This window comes from Garra rufa, chromosome 12 (assembly GCF_049309525.1).
Source record: "Garra rufa chromosome 12, GarRuf1.0, whole genome shotgun sequence".
In the NCBI taxonomy this organism is placed as follows: domain Eukaryota; kingdom Metazoa; phylum Chordata; class Actinopteri; order Cypriniformes; family Cyprinidae; genus Garra; species Garra rufa.
In genome coordinates this window covers 28925994-28949130 of record NC_133372.1, presented here as the reverse complement: position 1 = coordinate 28949130, position 23137 = coordinate 28925994, and the positions used below count along the sequence as shown (strand labels likewise).

At 33.4% G+C, this 23137-nt stretch overlaps 1 protein-coding gene across 1 annotated transcript; it reads right to left on the bottom strand.

Moving 5' to 3' along the window:
* Window positions 1-1321: 1321 nt before the first annotated feature.
* Window positions 1322-22779, bottom strand: ap1m3 (adaptor related protein complex 1 subunit mu 3). The gene is made up of 12 exons (XM_073851835.1): window positions 22645-22779; window positions 20410-20566; window positions 20230-20297; window positions 19933-20063; window positions 18024-18171; window positions 14907-15031; window positions 9998-10148; window positions 8098-8169; window positions 7657-7815; window positions 5852-5977; window positions 5671-5746; window positions 1322-5222 (listed from the first exon to the last, which is right to left on the bottom strand). Exons 1-12 carry the CDS (start codon window positions 22684-22686, stop codon window positions 5200-5202), a joined length of 1278 nt encoding a protein of 425 aa, XP_073707936.1. The 5' UTR covers window positions 22687-22779; the 3' UTR covers window positions 1322-5199.
* Window positions 22780-23137: the final 358 nt, after the last annotated feature.

The window sequence follows — 23137 nt, the reverse complement described above, 5'->3', positions numbered from 1 at the left end:
TATTTAAAAAAATAATCTGAAAAAAGTCCGAATTGTGAGTTTATATCTCACAATTTTGAGACAAAAAGTCAGAATTGTAAGAAAAAAGTCAGAATGGCGAGTTAGAAACTCGAATTTGCGAGAACAATTCTGACTTTATAAGTCGCAGTTGAGAGTTTGAGATATCAACGCAATTCTGTCACAGAATTGTGAGATAAAAAGTCACAATAATCTTTTTTATTTTTATTCAGGAAAAAAGGTAATTGTGACTTTAAAACCTTTTTTCTCGCAATTGTGTGACATGAACTTCTGAGAAAGTTCTGAGAAATAAAGTTAGAATTGTGTGATATAAGCTTGCAATTCTGAGAAATTCCCCCCAAACTGGACTTTATAACTCACAATTGCAAGTTTATTTCTGAAGATTCTACAAAAAAAGTCAGAATTGCAAGAAAAAAGTCTGAATTGTGAGATACAAACTTGGAGTTGCAAGAAAAAAGTCTTTTGAGTTTATATCTCATTATTTGGACAAAAAAAAGTCAGAATTCAGAACCTGAAGAAAGTTACAAACTCACATTTGCTAAAATGTCAGAATTGTGAGTTACAAATTCGCATTCACGAGAAAAGTAGTCAGAATTGTACGTTTATATTTCCCAATTCTGACTTTATAACTCGCAATTGCAAGTTTATATCACACAATTCTATGAAAAAAGTCTAAATTGTGAGATAAAAAGTTGCAAGAACTATTTTTTTAAGTGGCGGAATCGGTTTTCCATAGGGATTTGGTTAAAAGTCATTATGAAGCAAGATTCATTGCATTTTCTTTCTCGTTTCAAAATAAGGACATATTATTTTTTTTAAATCTAGAAATAACTGTAAGCTACTGGCTGGTTAAAATGTTTCAGTTTCACTGTTTCACTGAGTCATTCATCCATAGCCTGTTGTGTGAAGAAAGAAGTAAGTTCTGAAAAGGCCAGTAATGGGCTGAGGGACCGTTATCATGGGCTGGGTGGTATTGAGCAATGCCTGTTCTTACCAACAACAAACTGGCTATTGTGCAACAGCTGCTCAGTCACCAAGTAAACAATAGCTGACTCTGTGACCCATTGTCACCCATCTATTGGCCTGTCATGTGTTGAGACTGATAAGAATGAAAACGAGCAAAAAAAGAATGCGTACAACACCCATATTCATGGATGATTGAAAAAGAAAATACTTTATCCATTTGCTCATAGTCATACCCCTGCATAAATCAACAATTTATTTCAATAGCCAGAATATCCATAGGTAAATAAAAAAACCTTTCCACACAGCACAGAAAATAATCACAAAAATGCTTGCCAAAACAAAAATCCATTTATTTTCTCACAATGACCTTTATTATAGTATTGAGCGAAAAAGTTGTCAATAAAAAAAGATCAAAAATACATATTTCATATTCAGTGTGAAATAAATATCAGATGTTGTCACGCCATTGACCTTTGGTAAATAAATGAGGGAGGAAGCCATTTTGACGTGACAAATAATATATTCTGCTACCTGGCAGATAGTATTCCACACATACACACACACACACATAAACACACACACAAACGTCGCACAAATAAAACAAGTGGTGCAATGCATGCTGAAAGTAGAAAATCTAAGAGGCTTTTCCCAGTGAACACTTTCAATGACATACAAAAAATAATGTGTGATCAGATGTGTTGACTGCTGTGTATTAAAGAAACAAATGCAATCAATATTAATACAGCATCAACATGCAGCTGAGTTGGTTCATGGTAATGTCATTAAGCATTTCCACCTATAAAAGCGTGTAGGCATTCGTGGTATTTTAAATGAGCACAAACAAACCAAGTCAAAGAAAAGATACGAGCCACTCTGGTGAAAATATAGTGTTACAGTGGTGTCCTAACAGTTCGCTGCCTTATTAATCATTGATTTTGAGCACAAGGTATTCATTTCATTGGGCCTGTGGTTATGTTTACAGCTCTACAGACATAAGATCATATCACACAGAGAGATAGTCCCGCCACCTACAGCAGAAATGAAAATAAGCAGCTTAAGTGAGAATCTGACATAAGTTAGAGGGATAATTTGAATACAAACAAAGATTATGTCAAAAAAAAAAATCACCCCCATGTCGTTCCAAATGTGCACAGTGTTATTTTAGTATAGCACCAATAATGTGATTGTTCCCAATAATCAGAGTAAGATGTTTACGTGTCTGTTTTACTGTGAGACGATTATGGTTGCTACAGTTTTGTGCTTATTGCACAATTTCATCAAAGTATTGTGTTTACATCAGGTAACGTTTAATCACATTATTGTTTAAATCTCATTATGAGGGTGGATATACAGTTCAGTGTTGTTTTTGACAACCATCTTAGATTTAGTCTTAGTCTTAGTCTTTTGGACTAAAATGCTTCTTAGTTTTAGTCAAATTTTAGTCACTTCTATATGTGATAGTTTTAGTCCAATTTTAGTCGACGAAAAGTCAAAAAGGTTTTAGTCTAGTTTTAGTCGACGAAAAGTCAAAAAGGTTTTAGTCTAGTTTTAGTCAAAAAAAGGGAAAAAGGTAGTCTTTTAACAAATTAATGTAGGTCAGTAAGTATTTTGCTGTTAGGTAGTGTCACTTATAAGTTCTGAAAATAGCAGATCTATAGTTCAACACAATGTGAGCTTCCGGATCGACTATTTTCACCAATAATTACAATAATGAAGGTATGTTTTAGAATATAAAAGACAAACAAGGATGGAATGCTAAAACGGCTTGCCATACTAGTATAGCAAAGAGTGTTTAATGCTAAAACGGCTTGCCATAGCGTCAGATACTTTTTAAGTTTTAATTGGCATGCACAATAAGCGGAAATGTCATGCATTTTAAACGTCTGACGGACCACCCACTAACATTTTCGTCTATTCTCGTCTCGTCAACGAAAACTCACACACGTCTCGTCATGTTTTAGTCATCAACGAGCCATTTTTATCTCGTCATTGTCTCGTTATCGTCATGAAAAAAGTGGCGTCAACGAAATGATTTCGTCATCGTTGACGAAAACAACACTGATACAGTTGAAGTCAAAGGTTTACATAGACCTTGCAGAATCTGCAAAATGTTTTTACATGTACAAAATGCATGTTATTTTTTATTTAGTACTGACCTGAATAAGATATTTCACATAAAAGATGTCCACAAATTGAATAAGTTGACCAACAATACCCAACAATGACTGCATGATCTTGAGGTCACTAATGTGAGGAAAAATGATGCATTAAGGGTGAAAACTTTTTGAATTTGAAGATCAGGGTAAATTTTACTTATTTTGTCTAACATGTAAGTATCTTCTGTAGCTTCTGAAGGGCAATACTAAATGATATTTAGGTAAAATAAGACAAATGTAAACATCCTGATTCTGCTCAAAAGTTTACACCCCCGGCTCTTGATGCATTGTTTTTCCTTCTAGATCATCAGTTAGCATTTAAACTTTCTGTAATAGTTTCATATGAGTCCCTCAGTTGTCCTCAGTGTGAAAAGATGGATCTCAAAATCATACAGTCATTGTTGGAAAGGGTTCAAATACACAAAAATGCTGAAAAAAAAAAAAAAAGAATCCGTAAGACATAAAGAACTTTTCTGAAGAAGATTGGGCAGTTAAATAGTTCAGGACAAACAAGGGACAACTATCACCAAACCAAAAAAATAAAAAAATAAAAAAAACAGCTGTGGATCATTCAGGTAACAGCACAGTATTAAGGATAAAGTGTATATAAACTTTTGAATGGGGTCATTTTCATAAATGCAACTATTATTTTCTCTTGTGGATTATGTTAACGTCTTTGCAGATTCTGCAAGGTTTATGTAAACTTTTGACTTCAACTGTACATTCATTCATTAAATTTGTTAAATTTGACAGGAATACTAAGGAGTTAATGTTTTACTTTAATTAAAGTAATAGATTTTTTTTAATTACGTTAATAACCCTGAACCTGTAACCCATAAAGCAAATGGGGTCCAAAACAATAACAACATTAAATTCTACTGATATTTATTGTATAATTGGATTCTTTTGTGTTTAAAAAAAAAAGAAATACATACAGGTTTGGAACGACATGAAGGTAAAAATATATCTTGAAACAGAACATATAAGGGCCATTCTACAAAGTTGGAAACATTCTGAAATGTGTCTTTTTCTAAATTGTATAATATCCAAGTTACTGTACACATTTCTAGTAATAGTGCAGTTAATTCTCATATTATATTTTCAGAAAGTTTTTAAATATTTGTCCTGTGTTTATGTGATTATGTGTTCCCTTTTGTTACTACCGAAACAATGATGACATGTTTCAGTTTTAGATCTTTTGAACCTAGCTCAAAGATGCTAATCAGCACATGGTTAGGAACAGTCGTACACATATAAAAACTAAATATTATGGAATTACAAAAAAAAATTGTTTGGTAGTGACTTTCTTTAAGGTTACACGGATATTCAAAATTGCCCTGCTGAAAAAAACAGCTAAAACCAGCCTAGGCTGGGTGGCTGGTCTTAGCTGGTTTAAGATGGAAGTACCTGGTTTTAGCTGGTCTCTCAACCTGTCCAGGCTGGTTTCAGCTGGTGGTCTCCCAGCCTGACCAGCAAAGACCAGCCTGTCCAGGCTGGGAAAAAGGCCAACACCCCTCTAAAACCAGCCTACTGACCAGCTATGACCAGCTAAAACCAGCCAAGCTGTTTTTTCAGCAGGGTTTGAACTTATTTACCTCAAAATGATGGGACAGCCACCTCACAATTAAAAGTACCCCTTAAATGATGACTTTATATTTATTAAGCTTGCTGATATTTTAAATATTACTGTGGGTTTCAATTGATAATAGAAGGATCTTAGTAAACATCTAAGATTTAAATACTTAAATGCTTTTTAAACGTGTTTTTTTGTTTGTGCGACAGCAGTTTGCACCAATTCTATAGAATGGCCCATAAAAGTAGATTCAACGATGTTTCTGTAATCCAACTTTTGGTTTATATTCCAAAATCAATTTGTTTCATAAGGGTTTTCAGTAACTTTCCAGTCTTACTTTGTTTAATTAGTAAAACCTGATAGGTGACAAAAGCAATTGCAGTCCGACTGCTGTGTAAAAAACCATAGCTGTCTCACAGATAAAAAAAGGAGAGACAGAACACACAGGCGCTGTCCTCTCTCTCTCTCTCTCTCTCTCTCGCTCTCTCAGTTGGTCCTCAGTTGATAATCTGTCAAAAATGTTCAAGTAAAGTCAACAACTGCATTAAAGTTTAACTGAAGGCATTTGAATATGTTATTGACATTTGGGTGTTTGGATATATCTGAAGAATTCCTTTGTGATTTAAGATTTGATGTCTGTTTTGCATTTCTTATGAATAAGTGAACAGGGCTGAAGGATTAGAGTGACTCTCTCTCTGGTGTCGCTGATGCAAATGGAAAACTGATATAGTCTACACTATTACAAACTGTGTGTGTGTGTGTGTGTGTGTGTGTGTGTGTGTGTGTGTGTGTGTGTGTGTGTGTGTGTGTGTGTGTGTGTGTGTGTGTGTGTGTGTGTGTGTGTGTGGCAGACAGAGTAGGGCTCATGTTTACTGAACTTTTAATGCATGGTGAAGGTAAACCTCCTATCAGAATGATATTTGAGTAAGCGTAAGGGAATTTCTGAAAATGTCTCACCTCCACTCTGAGTAATATAGCGCACCCACGGTAATGCCTGATATCCGCTCTTCTCGATAATCTTCAAGTATCGCACCTGTGATTGTTACCACACAAACAAAATGGATTACAAAAAATCGAATCTAGTGCACTGTAAGCAGTATCAAAGAATATTTTAGAGTAAATATGTGTTTTGTTGCACCTGAATGCCTGAGACTGTGAAATAAGGAATCTCAAACTTCACTGTGATTGGTCGCTTGCCCTCGAGTTCGCCGCTTTCCACGCTTGGCAGTCCAAAATGAGCTCGCATCATGAACTCTTTGCCGCCCTTCAACAAGTAAAGACACATAATTAGTTTTTGACACATTTAACTATCTAATTAACACTGCAACAATCATCACTTCAGTCGTAAGTCCTAATTAACGGTTCAGTTCTAAATGAGTCTTCTGAGTCAGATTCCTAAGTGGGTGATAGAAACTTCCCTGTCTCTACAAGGTTTGCAACAGCATAAAACTCCAGAACCGAATTATGGCCTTTCAAGCCTAAAAAAGTCCCCCATGTCTTTATTCTTAAGATTAAAAAACAAAAAAGCTGGTTTTGCCACTATCTAGACATAATAAGACACAAAATTATAAGTTCACTACATCTTGGCTTGTGCTATTTTTGATTTCCTTTAAAGACTAGATAAAAAAGTTTTTTTTATAGGCTTTGTCTTTAATTGTAGAGGCAAAGAGAAAGAAATAAACTAAAATGGACAAAATAAAATAAAACCAAATAAAAATATGACAAAAAAATAAAACAAAACAAAATAAAAATCTGACATAAAAAATACAATTAATAAATTAAAATAAAATGTATACAACAAAAATTCACAGCCAATATATAAACTGAAATAAATCAAGTAAATTATATATGCAAAAAAATGTAAGCAATATATAAACTGAAAAAATAAAACTTATAAAAACCAATAAAAAAATGGAAAACAAGATCTAAAACGAAAAATAAAATTAATAAAACAAAAAATCAAATGTATACAACAAAAAATTCATAAGCAATATATAAACGGAAAGAACAAAACTAATAAAATAAAACAAATCATATATACAAAAATGGAAAGCAATATATAAACAGAAAAAACTAAACCAAATAAAATAAAAACAAAATAAATAAAAAATGAAAAAAGACATAAAACAAAAATAAATTAGATTAAAAACATAAAAACAAGACATAAAAAATTTAATGAATAAAATAAAAAATAAAATGTATACAACAAAAATTCACAAGCAAAATATAAGCAGAAAAAATAAAACTAATAAAATAAAAACAAAATAAATAAAACATTTAAAACAAGACTTAAAAGAACAATAAAATTAATAAAGTAAAATAAATTAATGTATACAACAAAAAAATCCCAAGCAATATATAAACTGAAAAAATAAAACAAATGAAATAAAATCAAAATAAATAAAAAAATGTAAAACAAGACATAAAATAAAAATAATAAAATAAAATATATACAAAAAAATTTACGAGCAATATATAATCTAAAATAAAATAAAAACAAAATAACAAAAACAAACAAAATAAAAAAAAATTATTATACATATGATAAACTGAAAAATTAAAAAAATAAAATAAATAAAATTTAATAAATTAAATAAATTATTATATATAAGCAATATATCAACTGGGAAACTAAAAAAAATAAATTTAAAATGTAAAAATTTAAAATAAAAAAATAGACATAAAAGAAAAATAAAATTAATTAAATAAAAAAATAAAATGAAAATCACAAGCAATATATAAACTGAAAAAATAAAACTAATAAAAAAACTTAAAAACAAGACATACAATTAATAAAAAACTATTTATTAAATTAAATAAATTATATAAACAAAAATTGCAAGCAATATATGAAATGACAAAAATTAAACTAATAAAATGAAAACAAAACCCAAAGCTCTCAAACATCTTGCAAAACATAAGCAAACCAGGTATGCTACTCACAGGGAAGGACTTAATGTTCCATTCTACAGCGCTCTTCTCAGGAGCCCATTTAGCCTGGCCCGTGGTGGTCTTAAATTTGGGGGAGTCAGCGTCACTGGGAACAGGAACTAAGATGGACACATTGTTGGCAGTGGAGCGGCTCTTGAACTGACTGCGGGCCTGAAGAACAGATGGAAGAACTATAGCACAACTTCGCACTCTCAGTAAAACTTCCAAAGCTACACTTTGAGAAACTAAAGCTTCAGTAGAGCAAGGGCAATCGGACAAAGCATGTTTATGTCAGAATCTGACAAGTCTTTGGACACAGCTCAGGTAAACTTCGAGCCATTCCCCAGGACAGAAGCCTGAAAGCTAATTACTGAAAGCAGGGAGTGAGCTGCTGAAAGAGGCAAAGCAAGAATCAGTGGAGTGTGTTGATTGTGTGTATGTGTGCAGCTCTACCTTAACCTTGATCTCTACTCGACTGTGAGAGAACTTCTCTATTACGCTCTCAATCCATATTAGAGGCTTCACCTGTCAGAACACAGCAGTGACAGAGAAAAGAATAGAGCAGTAAGTCTGATGCCACTTATTGAGACACTGACTTGCCTTTTTGACAATCTTTATAAATGAATTAAAAACAGTAACATTACCAACAGCATAACATCATTTTAAAAAGTAATATTACTATTGAATGCATTATATAGAATATATATGTTATTGTTTAGTAAAGGAATCGCTTCTGTACATCAAGGCTACATTTACTTGATCAAAAATAAAGAAAAAAAAAACAGTAATATTGTGAAATATTATTATAATTTAAAATTTCTGTAACACAAAGCTGAATTTTCAGCATCATTACTCCAGTCTTTAGTGTCATATGATCCTTCAGAAATTACTCTAATATGCTGATTTATTATCAATGTTGGAAACATTTTTGTTGTAATGTAATGTTGTAATATTTTTTTGGAATCTGTGATACTTTTTCAGGATTCTCTGATAAATACAAAGTTTAAAAGTGCAGCATCTTTTCTAACAATATAAATCTTTACTATCACCTTTTATCAATTTAACACATCCGCGCTAAATAAAAGTATTAATTTCTATCAAAAAAAAAGAAAAAAAAATACTGACCCAAAACTTTTGAACGGTAGTGTATATTGTTAAAAAAGATTTCAATTTTAAATAAATGCTGTTGTTATTAGGCAGCAATTGTTTTCAACATCGATAATAAATCAGCATATTTGAATGATTTTTGAAGTAGTGACTGAAGAAAATTCAGCTTGCATCACAGAAATTAATTATATTTTAAAGTATATTAAAAAAGAAAACTATTATTTTAAATTGCAATAATATTTTACAATATTAACTGTATAACTGTGTTTAAATCAAATAAATGCAGCCTTCGTGGTTAAAAAAAACTTCTTTTAAAACATTAAAAATCATAATGACCCCAAACTTTTAAAAGGTAGTGTATACATAGTGACATATATATCTTCACATAAAAAATATCATTTGAATGCAATTTTGTATATAAAAATGTATTTTAACAATGAGCAAATTTATTTGTCAAACCTACTTCCAATTCATTTCCTTACACTGGAAGTGGAAAATAAATTGAAATGCTTTTTACTACATACAGTCAAACCAAAAATTTAGACACCAGATATATTTTTTCACTAGTTTTATAGTTCATTTATGTAAGTGTAAGTGAAAATAGCAAAATAAAGTAAACTGTAACATATTATTCTTCAGTAAAATACCTGTAAAATTGATAAAAAATTTGGGACCAGTTTTATTAGAACCTTTGACCTGACCATGTTTTGTTACATACCTTTCTATCAAAGTTATCTGACATTATCAAGATGGATTTGTTCTGACACAGTGTATTTCTGAGTTCTTGTCATATTTTATTACCATTTTCTAAACTACAGCAAATAAACTGTTATAATGTGAGAAATGTTGAAGGTGTCTGAATAAGTTTGGTTTGACTGTACATTTTATACAGGTATACTACAGAAATAATAAGCGTAGTACAGAATGCGAGTATCCTATTGAACAACCTTTGTTTCATGTTTTTGTTTTTGTCTTTTAATTTCAAATTCTTTGCATGTTGTTTGCTTTGAAGATCTGGTCTTGTTTTCTCCTCATATCCACATTCTTTGATTCTTGTATATTTTTATTTAAATAAAGCTCTCTGAAACCATATCACTACAACAGTCTAAAAAATAGCTATGTTATAAATCAACACATTAATTAATTACATTAACTTTGATGTTTCAAATTACTATGCATTATGAAGACATCAGTCAAAACATGTCTAAACTCACTGATGGAAGAGTTTTATAGATGCAGCACTGACCGTGGTGTTGAGTCTGTAAGACATTAGTTCAGATTCTCCATCAGGTGGGATGAAAGAGATAGTCCGGTCATTCTCAAAGCGAGAGAGACGCACACACTGATGAAATTTCACATCTTCCAGCTCCACAGACTTGCTCTTCTCTCCTGAGAGAAAGCCAAACAGAAGCCCAGAGAGAGAGAGAGAGCGGGGTGAATTCTAATATAAGAAAAGTGGTCACTGATGATTATAATTTGTGTAAAGCTAGTTAATCAAGTTGAAGGCTGCACACACACACACACACACACACACACACACACACACACACACACACACACACACACACACACACCACATATTCACACACAGAGCCTCCCAATGTGTTTTCTGGAAATTGCAAACAATAGCAGTTCTGTGCACCCAGGTAAGTGTGGAGGTAGTTTATTTGTTTGACCTCAGCAAAGGGAAAGGCATTGACTACAGAAGAGCTTCTTAATGACTCAGGGCCTCTGAGCCCTAAAACTCACTAATACCACAGAGCTGTGGGATTTCAGCAGCAGGAATGTGTGCGTGCGTGAGCCTCCCTTTATATTTATGAATGTATTCCGCTCCATCCAGGAGTGACATTTACGGTGGAACATGAAAGAGCTCTCAGAGGTTTGAGCTGGAACACAGAGGTCAGATCAGAAGCTCTGGGTGTCTGTGTCCTCTGCCGCAGATGAGACCTGCTGGGAGCCGCTGCAGCACCTACTGATGACATCAACTGCAGGGACTAAAGGTCGGAAAGGGGTTAGGATGCTCTCTTATAGCTCTCTGATTGGTTCCCCAGGGCCCACAGGCAGCGGCTTCAGGGAAAGTGGTTGGTGTTCAGACGCAAAGGTACACTTTAAGGTACATATCTTTTGACTCGGCTGTAAAAGCTCTCTAAAGATAGCAGGTCTGACCTGTAATTTAGACGTGAAACAACTCTATATAATTATGTAAATACTTCAGCATCCTTGAGAGTCCTAAAGAGGACAAGCCGTTTAGTGAATGGTTGGATAGATAGAGCCGAGGGGTGAAAACTTTTGGAATTTAAAGGTCAGGGTAAATTTTACTTATTTTGTCTTTTGAGAAACATGTAAGTATCTTCTGTAGATTCTGACAGGCAATTCTAAATAATAAAAATATAATATTTAGGCAAAACAAGAAAAATGTACACATCTTCATTCTGTTCAAAAGTTTTCACATCTCGGCTCTTAGTGCTCTTTTCACTCTAGAGCAGGGTTGCCATGTTTTCATAACAAAATCTGCCCAATTGCTGCTCAAAACTGGCTCAAAAGTAGCCCAATTGTGTTTCGAGGGGGTCCCCTGGTAAAAATCTCGATCCGGGGGGTAAAACACACGTTTTTTGCCAGGGTTCACTTGGTAAAATTTGCATTCAAGGGGCTAAATATCACATTATTGGGGTAGCTTCAACTTGCGGACATAAAAAACAACCTGCGGCAGCCCAATTCCGCAGGAAAACTGCGGACTTGGCGACACTGATCTGTAATACCTTCTGTAATATTGCATATGAGTTCCTCAGTTGTCCACAGTGTGATAGATGGATCTCAAAATCTGTTTATTGTTATAAAGGGTTCAAATTAACAGAAATGCTAAAAAAAACTAAAAAGCTGTGGGACCTGATGGATTTTTCTGAAGAACAGCAGCAGGCAGTTTAACTGTTCAGGATACACAAGGGACTCATGAACAATTATCACTAAACAAAAAAAAACAAAGCTGTGGTTCATTCAGGTAGCAATGCGGTATTACGAATCAAGCGTATGTAAACTTTTGAATGAGGTCATTTTTGTAAATTCAACTATTATTTTCTTTTGTGGAATACGTGTCTTTTATGTGAAATATCTTATTCAGGTCAGTACTACATAAAAAATAACATGCATTTTGTATAATCCCTCTTATTTTGGTCAATTAATTATCATTTTGCAGCTTCTACAAGGTGTATGTAAACGTTTGACCTCAACTGTGGATAGACAGACAGATAGATAATAAACAAATGTTGACTTATGAGCTAAATAAAATAAGGTAAAGTACTACAATTACTAAAACTAAAATAAAGCTAAATAAAAATATTTCTTTTAAAAAAAATTAACAAAGAACAAAATTAGTAAAACTTAAACTAAAACTGAAAATATAAAAACAAATGCTAATCCAAAATATTGTTAGATATTAAAAGAGTATATAAAAAATAATAAAATAACATTAAAATCTTCCATTTGTTGTAACAATTCATACATCAAATGGTTAAAATAAATAAATAAATAAAAATGTAACTGATCGCTTTGTATCGTGAGCATGTGTGTCAAATCAACATTTTTAGAAAAAATACTATTATCTTAATCTCTGATATTTAGATCTTTACCATAATAAAAACTTGCATTTCCCATCTTGAGCCTGTGGAGGGCAGTGTTTCACTTGTCTAATTCTCATTATACTGCTGCACTGAAAAGAGACATTTCAGCAACTGAAGCAATAACCGATTGGCACCTTCTACCTACAACTGTGTTTACAATAGTTTGCACCACACTTCAGCTTTATAGTGGGAAGTGGCACAGGAAACAACCAGGTCTTTTTCACTTCCCTGAAACCATATCTGATAAAACAGTTTCCTGCAAGTAAAATGAAAGTATAGTTTGTAATGTCTACGAAATGTTAGTGAGGTCAACAACTAGGCACCATATACTTGGTTAATAGATGCGTCTGATTAACTGATATATATTTATTGTTAAATTAATTTGATTGATTCCGTTTTTGTAGTAGAGTAAATCAGAAGCACCTCTGTTCTAGAATTCAAGCTGCATTTATACCGCACATGCAGAATACGTAACTGAGGTCTAGCCTGTTGTGAAAGTAACACCCGCTGGGTTAGGCCTGGGGTGAGGATTAACCAAGAAACTCAGATGAATGGAACTCACCTAACAAGTGCAAATGAGAGAGATGCTTAAATTAAGGTTAAAGGAGTAGTTCACTTTCAGAACAAAAATTTACAGATAATGTACTCACCCCCTTGTCATCAAAGATGTTCATGTCTTTTTTTCTTTAGTCGTAAGGAAATTATGTTTTTCAGGATTTCCCTCCATATAATGAACTTCTATGGTGCCTCTGAGTTTGAACTTCCAAAATGCAGCTTCAAAGGGCTCTAAATGATCCCAGCTGAGGAAGAAGTGTCTTATCTAGCGAAACGATGGGTTATTTTCTAAAAAAATGTACAATTTATATACTTTTTAATCTCTGAACAGAGTAACACAGAGCTAGACAAGACAAGCATTTGAGGTTAAAAAGCATATAAATTGCCCATCATTTTGCTAGATAAGACCCTTCTTTCCTCGGCTGTGATCATTTAGAGCCATCTGAAACTGCATTTTGGAAGTTCAAACTCTGAGGCACCATAGAATTCCATTATATGGAGAGAAATCCTGAAATGTTTTCCTCAAAAATCATAATTTCCTCACGACTGTAGAAAGAAAGACATGAACATCTAGGATGACAAGGGGGTGAGTACATTATCTGTAAATTTTTGTTGTGAAAGTGAACTACTCCTTTAAGATAGGGTGAATATATGTCATCTTTTGCGTCCGGCCGGGATTCCCAAAACGCCCAAAATCTCGGCTTCGGCTTTTGCTTTCTACAGTCGCCATTCGTCGTGTACGTTTTCTCGGGACTGTTTTCTTAATCCCGCTCTCGCAAACATTCTAAGATTAGTATATGTGACCCTGGACCACAAAACCAGTCTTAAGTCGCTGGGGTATATTTGTAGCAATAGCCAAAAATACATTGCATGGGTCAAATTTTTTTTTTTTTTTTTTATGCCAAAAATCATTAAGAAATTAAGTAAAGTTCATGTTCCATGAAGATTTTTTGTAAAATTCCTACTGTAAACATATCAAAATGTAATTTTTGATTTGTAATATGCATTGTTAAGAACCTAATTTGGACAACTTTAAATGTGATTTTCTCAGTCTTTTTGATTTTTTTGCATCCTCAGATTTCTGATTTCAAATAGATGTATCTCAGCCAAATATTGTCCTATCCTAACAAACCATACATCAATAGAAAGCTTATTTATTGAGCTTTCATATTATGTATAAATCTCAGTTTTGTCAAATTTAACCTTATGACTGGTTTTGTGGTCCAGGGTCACATATAGTATAGTATATACTATATAGTACACTATTTAAATCGCTTTGGATGCAGCTTGTGTTGGATGGAGGGTTGCCAAATCCGCATTTTTTTCCACGGAATTGGGCTGATTTTCTCCCGTAGGTTAAAGTTTGAATTATTGCATCAATTCCATTTGACTGAAATGCTTGTACTGAAACATTTTGCATTCTACTTGTGGTAGATATTAGTTTTGTTAATGATGGCCACTGTTGTAGGAAGCTTTTTAACTGTGTTTGTGATCAATCTGCATAACAGTGACTGTGAAATATCTAGTTTTGGTATGGAAATGACATATTTTGATAATAAAACTAGGACCCCAAACCCCCCAACACACACATCCGTCCTATGTCCTCTTTTTTGAAAACGAAAATATGGTCACCCTAGTTAAGATAATCTACTGCCTGCTTGACTAGCAGCCCTTGAAATGAAATCACTTTCTGCATTACTTCAAAAATAAGACTGACAATGAAGAAAAGAAACTGCTGAATAAAGTCTGCATTTTTGCTTTCTTTGCGCACAAAAAGTTGCGCACTGATGTCACATGGACTGTTTTATACATGTCCTTACTACCTTTCTGGGCCTTGAACGTGTCAGTTACGTTGCCACAGAATGTAAAAATCAACCTACAAATGGTTACCTTGCTGCATAGTTGTCTCTGTACATAAAACTGAGAAACTTTTAACATCAAAAAACACATTTCAGTTTTAAAGATAGATAGGTATACTCACGGCCTGTGATCTCGAAGAGAACTTTGTCATTGAGTCCGAGCCTTAACTCAGGCATGCCTGACAGGACGACTTTGAGTTTGATGCAGCCCAGAATCTCGCTACACAGAACACTGCCTGTAGCACTGACCTATAACGAACAAAAACAGAGAAGATAAATGCAAAGCACGATAAAGAGTGGCAAGGTGCGATATTGCCATCTCATCACCATTACTGCCATCTACAATTTATTACGCTCTGTCGGGCAGGGCAGTAACCGTGTGATTTGTGCTATAATGCTCTTGGAAAGAGAGGGTTGAAGTATGCTGCGATAACTAGGGATATGGGAATGTAATATATTATATTATGATAAAATATTAAAAGCATACAAGCTGGGCTCAAAAGGTAGATCTAAAACTCAAGAAGTCCACATCGATTCAATACCTCTGAGGGCTCTCAGATACAAGAGCCAGAAAAAGCCAGAGCGAGAAAGCTGCACGGGTGAATAGCAATGCAGAATTAGAAAGCAATGAGACGTGATTTAGCTCTTAATCAGAAGAGTGGTGCTGCTCAGCGCTACTGTCTGCCAGCGTTTAGACCCCCCGACCCTGAGGAGCGCTAATGAATCCATCAAAAGCAGGCCAGTCGGGGGGCTGAGAGTTAAGAAGCAGAAAAGAAAGGCAACAAGAACTTAAAGACGGCAGCTGCTTCCTCATTCTTTCAATCTAAGGAAGTCTGGAGACTTGATCCTTGACCCTGGAGAACATGAAGAAGGTCGGCTGAGGTACAGTAGGATGATGGAGCGATAGCGTGGGCTGTTTGATGTTGGCACTTAATACGCAAAACTGATCCAGTATGTGGAAAGCTGTTTTTTTCCACAACAAGGAATATAATGTGCTCTGTTTTATATTACAATATAACATAAGTTACTTTTACTTCTTCAAATAGGTAATGCATGTTATGATATTGTTATTTATCGAAATTTATTTGTAACTTATTTTTTATTGATCAAAAATACAGTTAAAACAGTAACATTTTGAAATAGCATTCATTCGAAAATAGAAACATTATACAATTTAAAACTGTTTTCAATTTTTATATACACTACATATACACAAAGTTTTTGAACAGTAGGATTTTAATGTTTTTTTAAAGAAGTCTCTTATGCTCACCAAGCCTGCATTTATTTGATCAATAGTATAGCAAAAACAGTAAACTTTTGAAATAATTGTATTCTTTAAATTACCTGTTTTCTATTTGAATATATTTTAAAATGTAATTTATTCCTGTGATTAGAAATCTTTAGTAACATTTTGTAACATTTAGTCTTTATCATCACTTTTGATTAATTTACTGACTCCAAGCTTTAGAATGGTATAGTGTATAATGTAACAAAAGGATCTTTTTATTCATCAGAGAATCATGAAAATGCTTCTTGAACAGCAAATCAGCATATTAGAATGATTTCTGAAGGACATTGTGACACTGAAGACTCAAGTAATGATGCTGAAATTTAGCTTTGAACACAGGAATAAATTATTTTAAATTATTTTAAAATATATTAAAATAGAAAACAGTTATTGTAAATATGAAAAATATTTCAGAATTGTACTGTTTTTGCTGTATTTTGCATCAAATAAATGCAGGCTTGGTGAGCAGAAGAGACTTTTTTAAAACATTAAAATTCAATAAAATTTAAATATTTTTGACTGGTAGTATACAGGTATTTCAAATTATTAATTTATATTTATGTAATGGCCAAGCTAAATTTTTAATAGCCAGTACTCCAGTCTTTAGTGCCACATGATCCTTCAGAAGTCATTCTATTATCCTGATTTGGTACTCAAGAATCATTATTATTATTTATTAATCTTTTTTCTTTAAATCTATTAGTATTATTAATCTTTAAAAAAATGTGGTCTTAATATTTTTGTTGAAACTAACTTTTTAGGGCTCTTTAATGAGTAAAATGTTCAAAAGCTCTGAATGTATTTATTGTTAATCTAGACATCTTTAATAGAAATCATGTGAAACAATGTAATTAATGATTTATTATATTCATTAAAAAAAAAAAAAAACTTACTGACCCCCAAATGTTTAAACGTTAGTGTATAAATAAATTTAATGCGCTGAAATATGACAAGAACTAATGGGTCAAAAGTAATTTAACTGTACAAATGCACTATACAATAATTAAAATTAATATGAGGCACATCTATGATGACTGTGATTTTACATTTGAATGTATTCCTGAATTAAACACTTTTGTTAATGGTCGGTTTGAAGGTCCAAACCGTGGTTTAAATGCAGCTTCAAAGGCCATGGGACCCACATTTTTACATGGTCATCAAGCCGCGACCCAAATTTTTAGGAACTATAATATAATTTTAGGAATTATAATTAATTTTTATTTATTTGTTAACGTACACAAGCAGTGACAGATAAATCATAAGAAAATCACCAAGACTTACAAATAAACTATATTTTATTACTGTTAAGTAAAAAATTAAACTTTTGTTGTTTTTTTGACCACACACTCCGTGACCCACTGAAAATGTTATATATGACATATATATGGTGGGTCGCGACCCACCAGTTGAGAAACACTGCTTTATACAATCCCAGGTATGTAATTTTCTTAGAAAAAAAAAATTATATATATATATATATATATATATATATATATATATACTTCTTTTTAATGCACGTCTTGACGCATTGCGCAATCAAACTGGAAAAGTCACAAGCGGTTAGTTCTTTGTGTGTTTTTTCGGTTCAAAAAAGTAGGGTAGGGTGAAAAACTTCATGTCTATGTCTATGTCACGTGTGCCTAATTACGTAATGGATGAGGTTGAGTTTGTGCAAGACGAGCATTCACGGTTTAAAAGTTATGTATTTTATTAGAAAATGAGCAATTGTTTTGCTAGATCAAATCTTATTTCTCAACTGGGATCGTGTAGAGCCCTTTAAAGCTGCACTAAAACTGCAATTTGGACACCATTGAAGTCCACTATATGGAGAAAAAATGTTTTTCTCAAAAAACTTAATTTCTTTGCAACTGAAGAAAGAAAGACATGAGTATCTTGGATGACATGGGGGTGAGTAAATTATCGAATAGTAACTAATCCTTTAAATCAGCTCACCAATAGGTTGACAGACTCAATGACATCCATGAAGACTTCATTTTTCCTGTATTTGATTCCTTCCGACCTCCAAGACACAGCATTAGTTACTGTAGCAGGGGGCCGTGGCGCTCCCACCTCCAGCTTATGCCCCTGTTGGGTGATGTACCTAGAGAGGAAATGACATGGTTAAATAAAATGATCAAGAAAACAACATTAGCACTATATACATCAGCCCACCAGTGCATGTCTTTACCAATATGATGGGCATCATTATTTGTCACTAGTCAGTGAAGCAAGTAAGTTCAGTGAGTATGTAAACAGACCTCTGGTGCTTATTCAAACTCATGGGAAGAACATGGCTGCCCTCTGGGACAGACAGGCTCACAAACACCTGACCTTGTTTTTCTTTTTTTGTATTTCCATACCACAGTTACCTTACTGCAAAGCCTTATCTATCATACAAGAAAAACAACTTCCAGTAGAAACTAATGTAAACACTAACATTACACAAATAATAGAGTAAGTCTTCAATCATCCCTGATGAACATTAGCATCTGAGTAGCTACACCAAAACAAACCACTATATATTCAATAAATAGGTTTCCTAATTTATTCCAAATAGATTCTACAAGAATCTATTGTTGTTTTTAGAACAAGGTCTGAGAAGTGTAAATGTGTATGTGTATGTGTGTGTGCTCTAACCTCAAGTTTCCCCGGCTGACAGGGTATTGTGTTGCTGTCAGTGAGAGCTAGCAATAATTAGCTATCCGCTAAGTGGTTGCAAGCAAACTGAGAAGCACTTATAATCCTAAAAAGATGTTTATGAACTGACTTACTTATGCTTTTACAATGTTTTTTATTTATGTTATGTTAGAATGTTCTTGGTTTATGTTCTTGCTTTGTAAAAAAAAAGTACTTTCCATTTCTTTAAGAGTAAAACATTAACATTTTTAATTAGCTAAATGAGTTAGCATTTCACGTTTTTTAATTTGGTGGCACTAAACGTAAACAATGCCACTGAACCGAACAAAACCCTCATATTTTGCCAATTATTGCAGCTGAAAATGATCAATTATTGTCATGTTTTGAGCTGTACTAATCGGTCCGACCGGGGAAAACATTTAGAGTACTCCAGACTACCAAAAGTTACACAAATCAACAAGAAGAGAGCAAAAAACTGTCTAAGGAACCTCAGGCGTTTATGGTTGGTCAAACTGAACCAGGATTTCCAGGGCAAGAATTTTGACAACATTTGTGTTTGTTCTTATCATTTTCAGTCAGGTAGGTAAAATATTAAGCTAATATCCTAATTAATACTGCTTGTACATATCTTTAACTTAAGTTTGTCAAAATATTGCGCAGTTTCCTGCTTACTAAATCCTTCTCTATATGATTTAGCAGTTTCCACATGGTTTTTCTGTGGATGAGACAGCATAAATTAGCAGAACAACGTATTCAGTGGTACATTAATTATGCAATTCATGCTGTTGTTTACATCTGAGTATCGCCTTTATGCCCGTGCATCCGAGTAACTGACCAAATCGTGATGTAAGTGCAAACCTTTTATAGGTAAATTACCAAAAAAGTGCTATTGTCTGCTGAAAGAGATATGTCAGCCAAAAATATTCAATCTTCAAATGAATTTGTGTGAATTTCCAACAAATTTGACTTAAAAATGTCTTTTTATACTTAAATACGACAATATATTGCATTTCTCTGGTCTAATCATCCCTTGTGTGTATTATAAAACACAAACAACTGCATTTTGTCAAGCTGTGCCCTCTACACAAAGCATTTACAGTGACTTATGAATAGCACTAAGTCTGAATAGTGAATGGTGACCCCTCATTGCGCTGTTAGTGAGGGATGAATAGTGTTTTCTAAGCAGTGAAGGTTCAATGGTAAGTCTGTCAGACTTTTAACTTACTCTAGTAAGATCTTGCTGTCAGTGGTCTGAGGGAATCCAAAGTCCATGACTTCATCCATTAGCTCATACACCGTCACAAAATTGTCTCGAATACTCTCTTCCTCCAGTGACTTGAAATATTCAGTAAACACCTGCAAACAAATGGTCAATACAAGAGCATTATATATACAGTATTTCAGTAAGAAAAAGTGCTACAGCACATTTTAAGGGTGTTGATGTTTACACAGCCAACAAGATTGTGCCGTGTAAGGTTTTATGGAAGGCGCTGTCATGTTGATAGATATAAAACACACTTACCTCCACTAATTTGTACAGGAAGGAGTATACAAGAGCAGCATTGGTATTTTTCTTTGTTATTGCGACCACTGGGTAAAATCTGTTAAGTAGTAAATACAGTACACATTTGCAAAGCGGTTACTGTAAAAGTTATAAATACAAATATACTTCTATACTTAAATATAAGCAGATAGAGGATACGGTAGAGGTTGCTGTGCTTTATCCACAGGAAGTGGGTAGAGCCGTGAATAACCACTGGTGACAAATCTGCTTCTTCCTCTCTCTTCATCATAATAGGCATGAAGCTGTCAATCTCATTCATATCCACACTGCCCATGTAGTTTCGACATATAAGCACCTTAGAGATGAAAACAAAGTTGAAAGCACAAGAATGTCGTAAAACATCAAACCTGAGTGCAATCCATATAAAGACGTGTTTTTATGGCTATATTAATACAACAGACAAAAGCTCATGTACAAACACAAAGGTTCTCCCAGTAAACAGAGAGAATCTTTTATTTTTTGGCATCAGTCGTCATGCAAAATGAATTCCTTTTGGCTTCAAAAGCTGTAAACGCTTGTAATGAATTCTTGGGCCAAAAGGACACTTACAGCATGAGACTCAAATCAACTTGAGAATATGTTAACAGCTCAATCAATATGATCTATGAAACAATATCTACACTAATACTTCTATTAATCAATCTAAGTTACAATCAAATGCTTTTTCACTGACAGATACATTTAAGGTGTTATAGTAGTGTGAAACTTAAAGATCAGTGAAGTCTGGCTTTAACGTGGCTGGTACTGAAGTATTCCTTCAGATGGAGATATTGGATTGCTCTAGGGCACAGACAAGTCCGCTTTCATCAGCACTGCCAAAATCCAGGGGTATATTGGAGAGTAATCCATTCCACTGAGACCCCGAGGCTCTGTTTTCATGGAAACACTCCCATCCATCCACTACTACTTTCAACATCTCACAAATGTGTTCACAGCTACTCTTTATTTATACAATTCTCTTGATATATAATTATTACTTGATATATAATTTATGTTTTTTTAAGTCTTATATGCTCACCAAAGCTGCATTTATTTAATTAAAAATTAAACAACAGTAATATTGCGAAATATTATTACAATTTAGATTGACTGCTTTCTATTTGAATATATTTTAACATGTACATTTTTCCTGTGATGGCAAAGCTGAATTTTCAATAGCCGTTACACTGGACCTCACACGATCCTTCAGAATTTATTACAGTATTAGTTGGCACTCAAGAAATATTTGTATTTATTTTTTTATTTTTTATTTTTTTGTGATTAATATTTTGTGGAAACTGTGATACACTAGCATTCAAAAGTTTGGGATAAGTAAGATTAAAAAAAAATCAATTAATTAATTAATACAGTTAATTCCGCTAGGAAGCATTATTATTGACTAAAAAGTGGCTGTAAAGACATTTATACTCTTACAAAAGATTTCAAATTAATGCTTTATGAACTATATATTTATTAAAGAAAAAAATAATCAGGGTCCACATAAAAATATTAACCAGGATCATGTGACATTGCAAAAAATTAGCTTTGCCACCACAGGAATAAATTACAATTTAAAATATATTAAAACAGAAAACAGTCTTTTTAAATTGCAACAGTATTTCACAATATTACTATTTTACTGACTTATTCAAAAACATTAAAAAAATTATCATTTCAGACTTCAGACAGGGATATTTAAAATGTATTTTAAGAAAATATTCTTAATTTTTTTGCTAACACTTTACAATAAGGTTAATTAGTTAACATTAATTAACCACATTAGTTATAATGAACTAAGAATGAACAATACTTCTACAGCATTTATTAATCTTACTTAATGTTAGTTTTAGCATTTACTAATGCATTATTAACAATCACAAGTTGTGTTTGTTAACATTAGGTAATGCACTGCGAGCTAACATGAGCAAACAATGAACAACTTAATTTTTATTAACTAACATTGGCAAAGATTGATTAATACTGTAATAAATGTTAGTTTATACATTAATGTTATACAAATGACGCCTTTTTGTAAAGTGTTACCATTTTTTTACCATGTCCACAAAATAAGTACTTTTTTTGTTATATATTTTGTTATTACACCATTACTTAAATCAAAAGCAAGCAATATGTGACACATTAACATTGCAATTGTCTTCATTGACAGTGCTGTTAACTTTAAGGGTGTGATGGGTAGGGAGTATCTGTCTTGTGCCCTATTTACATCATAGTTGTTTTAGAAACCTGCAAGTGGGTAAATACATACATTTACTTCGGCAACTGATCTTCTAACCTCGATTATCTGTAGCTACATCGGGTTCAAATGAATTGTCACAGTCTATCCTGAGAGTTTAAACTGTACGACCTTTCTCTGACAGGTGCACACGCTCTTACCTTGCCCTTAAGGTCCAGGATGAAGATCGCGGACGCTGCCATCCTTATCAAAGCTGTTGTATGACCCGAAGCGACTGACAGGAGTCAAAGTTTTGTGAATTTCGGTAAAGTTTGATCAAGTAAAATGAAAAGAGATCTTCCCCATCCCTTACACATGCGTGTCTTCCGGGTTTGGAGGCGTCTAACCGGTTGTGCAGCTCGAGCTTGTTGCTGTGGTGTAAACTGCGAGAGACGCCACGCGTCAAAACTACAACGCTGCCATTATAATTAACCAAGCGATCGCGGTTTCGTCGCATCGCTTTATTGACCTAATTTCAACTACTTTCAGGTGACAATGCTTTATTAAGAAGTAGATACAAATAAACAGCCTTGTAACACGGCATTGGTTTAGGATGACGTGAATGGGATGTAATGTTTAATTTGTGTTGTATGACATTTATAAACAATATCAAAATAATAATATGAGTAATAACGTTGTTCTATTTCATTCTAG